This window comes from Halictus rubicundus, unplaced genomic scaffold, assembly GCF_050948215.1.
Source record: "Halictus rubicundus isolate RS-2024b unplaced genomic scaffold, iyHalRubi1_principal scaffold0029, whole genome shotgun sequence".
In the NCBI taxonomy this organism is placed as follows: domain Eukaryota; kingdom Metazoa; phylum Arthropoda; class Insecta; order Hymenoptera; family Halictidae; genus Halictus; species Halictus rubicundus.
Genome location: NW_027488570.1, coordinates 1,518,893 through 1,521,801, shown reverse-complemented (window position 1 = coordinate 1,521,801; position 2,909 = coordinate 1,518,893). Strand labels below are relative to the sequence as shown.

Here is a 2,909-nt window from a genome sequence, read left to right as displayed (position 1 = left end):
ATATAACTAATAATAATAATACTAATAATATAACTAATAATCAAATACTAATAATAATAATGAATAATTAATAAGATAAATGAAGAAATTCACATGCTACAAAGTATGAACGGCATTTATATATAAATGCTTTATGTGTAATTTCATTCAGAGTGCATGATAAAATTTCATCTGTGAAATTATCAAATTTAAATATTCCTATTATTTTCGATTTGATAGGGTATTTGTAAAAAGTTTTCAATTTTGTGGATAATCTACCAACTATTTTATTTGTTGATATGTCTAGGATCTGTAGGACATAATCATTCCGTACAAAAACGTAAGAGTCTCGAAGTCCATAAGCTTTTATATTAAAATAAGGGAATTGTATTTTCTTTTTATCATATTCTACACATACTTTTTTTACTAGTTTCTTTAATTGTAGGTGCTCCATTTTCCGACAACCTTTTTATTGTCTGTGCTAGTGGTTTATTCCACCTGCGTAACATGCTTATTAGCTTCCCTAAGTAATTTTCAAAAGGAAAACAACTTAGTTCCTCTAAAGAATATTTTAAATTTTGGACATCGTCTGTAATGTGCACTAAATTGTGAACATTATATACACTAAATTCTCTGCCATACAAAACAGAAGAATCATTGACAAATTGAATTAGCATTTCTCGAGCTTTGTTTAGCCACTTTACATCTACACGTAATTTATTGAGTAATAGAATTCTCATAGCTGCATGTAGTAATAAGAAGTGGTTATAGAAGATATTTGGAAGAATTTTCTTTAAAAGAATGGGTCCTAGATACAAGAGAAATAAACGAAACTCCGTAGCTTTATATCTAGGCAATTCGGATATGGATCGTGATTTACGGTTAAATTCACTAGGTAAGTATTTTGCTGCCGAAATCATTCGTTTTGATAATTTATTCCTTTGCTGTAATCTGAACTCTACTTTACACCAATGATGAAGTAATTTCTTCATTACTCCCAAACAGCATAAATGCATATAATCTAAAGCAAAATCTTCTATTATATTTAATGTGCTTATATTTAATAAGGGTGTCCTTTCATTGTTTTTATGGTGCTTGATGTCGCGAAAATTTTTAAAATCTTCATGTGTCCGAGCACTGGCATTATGGTTTTCGTAAATAATTCGTTTTTTATAGTATGTACCCTCTTCTGTGCATCTTTCGCAACTATTGCGACCTGTATGCCCTTTAATATTTTTTAAAAATGCTCTCGCAGGTGCATCACATGTAAAGCATATAACGCAAACTTTAAAATTAATATTATTATATGTTTGGCGTCGACCGAAGGTCGGAGTCGCCGGGGGGCCGGGACCACTCAGAAATGAGCGCGCGAGGGGGCAAGGAGAGACGGGAGAATCAAACCTTTGTCCTTTGGGAAAATTGCACTTTATTCACTCGGTTGTACGACGCACGAGGTGCGAGGCACTCGAGAGCGCGAGAGAGAACGCGCGAACGAGAATCGCGAGCCGGCGAACGTACGGAGATCTTGCGCGTGCAAACTTCTGCCGTCGGATCGCGAAGAGGAAATCTTGAGCGGCACGAAACGCGTGCCGCCGCGAGACGGAAATCTTCTACGCGGACGCCGGAAATCTTGACGCGAAGCAGAGTGCACGTAACGCGGCGCGGGAGATCGCGAGAATACTGCTACCGAATGATGCGAAATCGCGAGAGTCTCAGAGCGCGCGAGAGAGAATCTCTACTTAGCGAGACGAGAGCGGACAGAAGAGAAAACGTGTTAGAGCGATACCTTGATTGATGAGCGTTCAGAACGTTAAGAGAGTGAGAAGGCATACGCAGGTGCCTTAAATAACAAAGACCGTCGAATGTGGATCCTTGTTTGTCTCAATTTGAAGGATTCAAGCTGTGAAATTCGGCCAATGAGAATTGAAACGATTGCTACGCGGTGTCGAGCAACGGCGACACGCGCTCTTGCCGCGTGTTGACATACGCGACAAAGACCGTATGAAATAGCGGTCGCCGGTTAGACAATAGGCACCGAATTCCACAGCTTGAATCCTGAACATTATAAAATAATCCATGCTTTAAAATATCATTTAATTCATTTGTAAAATCATTTAAATAATCAGCTAAGGAATTTGGTTTTGCATCACCATAATATAAGGCTATCGGAAAAGGAGACACGATATAATTGTTTAATACCAGTTTGCATAAAATGGGCCAAAACTGTTTGTTCGAATTTTTTGAAACTGGAACACCATCAATATTGAAAATTAAACGAATGGTTAAAGTTTCTTTGATTTCACGAAATATACCTATTTCAGTTTGCAACAAGTTTAATAGATTTTCTTTTATACCAAAATATGTAAATTGCGCTAAATTTTCCTTTTTGCTTAAAACGGACACAATATTTGATGATCGTTTAGTTTTCAACAGAGTGCGGGAATCGCATGGAATTTTGTATTCTGGAAAAATGTCCTTTAAACCCTTTAATAAATTATTTAATTGAGTATGATTAATTTTATTTCCTAGAGACCATTTTTTTAAAAAGGTAATTAATTTCAAATTTCTAATAGCACTGCAGTTATCACTTGTACTGTAATTTATGTCATTCCTGTTATTTATCATTTGAAGATCAAATTGTTGATCCAGATCGGATATAGCGAGATCATTAGTTGTCTGTGAACTATTAGTTGGCATGATTATTCTATTTGATTCTTCATTTACTGTATCGAGACTCTGATTCTGCTTGAAAGTTTTCCGTAGTTCATTCTTTATAAATTGATATTTTTTGTAACGTCGTTTTTCGGCCATTATGAAATTTGTGTAACTGCAAACTAAATATGGTGTATGAAAAACTATTCTTGAAAACTTTAATATTGCAACTCTTCAGATAATTAAAAAAAAATTTTTTTTTTAATATAAAAAATATA

General features: G+C 35.0%; 1 protein-coding gene across 1 annotated transcript; it reads right to left on the bottom strand.

Annotated features, from left to right (window-relative positions):
- Window positions 1–300: 300 nt before the first annotated feature.
- Window positions 301–2,676, bottom strand: LOC143363293 (uncharacterized). The gene is made up of 5 exons (XM_076803906.1): window positions 2,574–2,676; window positions 2,188–2,291; window positions 2,125–2,141; window positions 1,719–1,765; window positions 301–1,264 (listed from the first exon to the last, which is right to left on the bottom strand). Exons 1-5 carry the CDS (start codon window positions 2,674–2,676, stop codon window positions 381–383), a joined length of 1,155 nt encoding a protein of 384 aa, XP_076660021.1. The 3' UTR covers window positions 301–380.
- Between the last annotated feature and the right edge of the window lie 233 nt (window positions 2,677–2,909).

Coding starts and splice junctions, on each gene's coding strand:
- LOC143363293 (XM_076803906.1), bottom strand. CDS start 2,676: ATGCCAACTAATAGTTCACAGACAACTAATGATCTCGCTATATCCGAT. Junction 2,292..2,573: donor CAGGAATGACATAAATTACA/GTACAAGTGATA, acceptor AAACTGAAATAG/GTATATTTCGTGAAATCAAA. Junction 1,265..1,718: donor GTCCGCTCTCGTCTCGCTAA/GTAGAGATTCTC, acceptor TTAATTTTAAAG/TTTGCGTTATATGCTTTACA.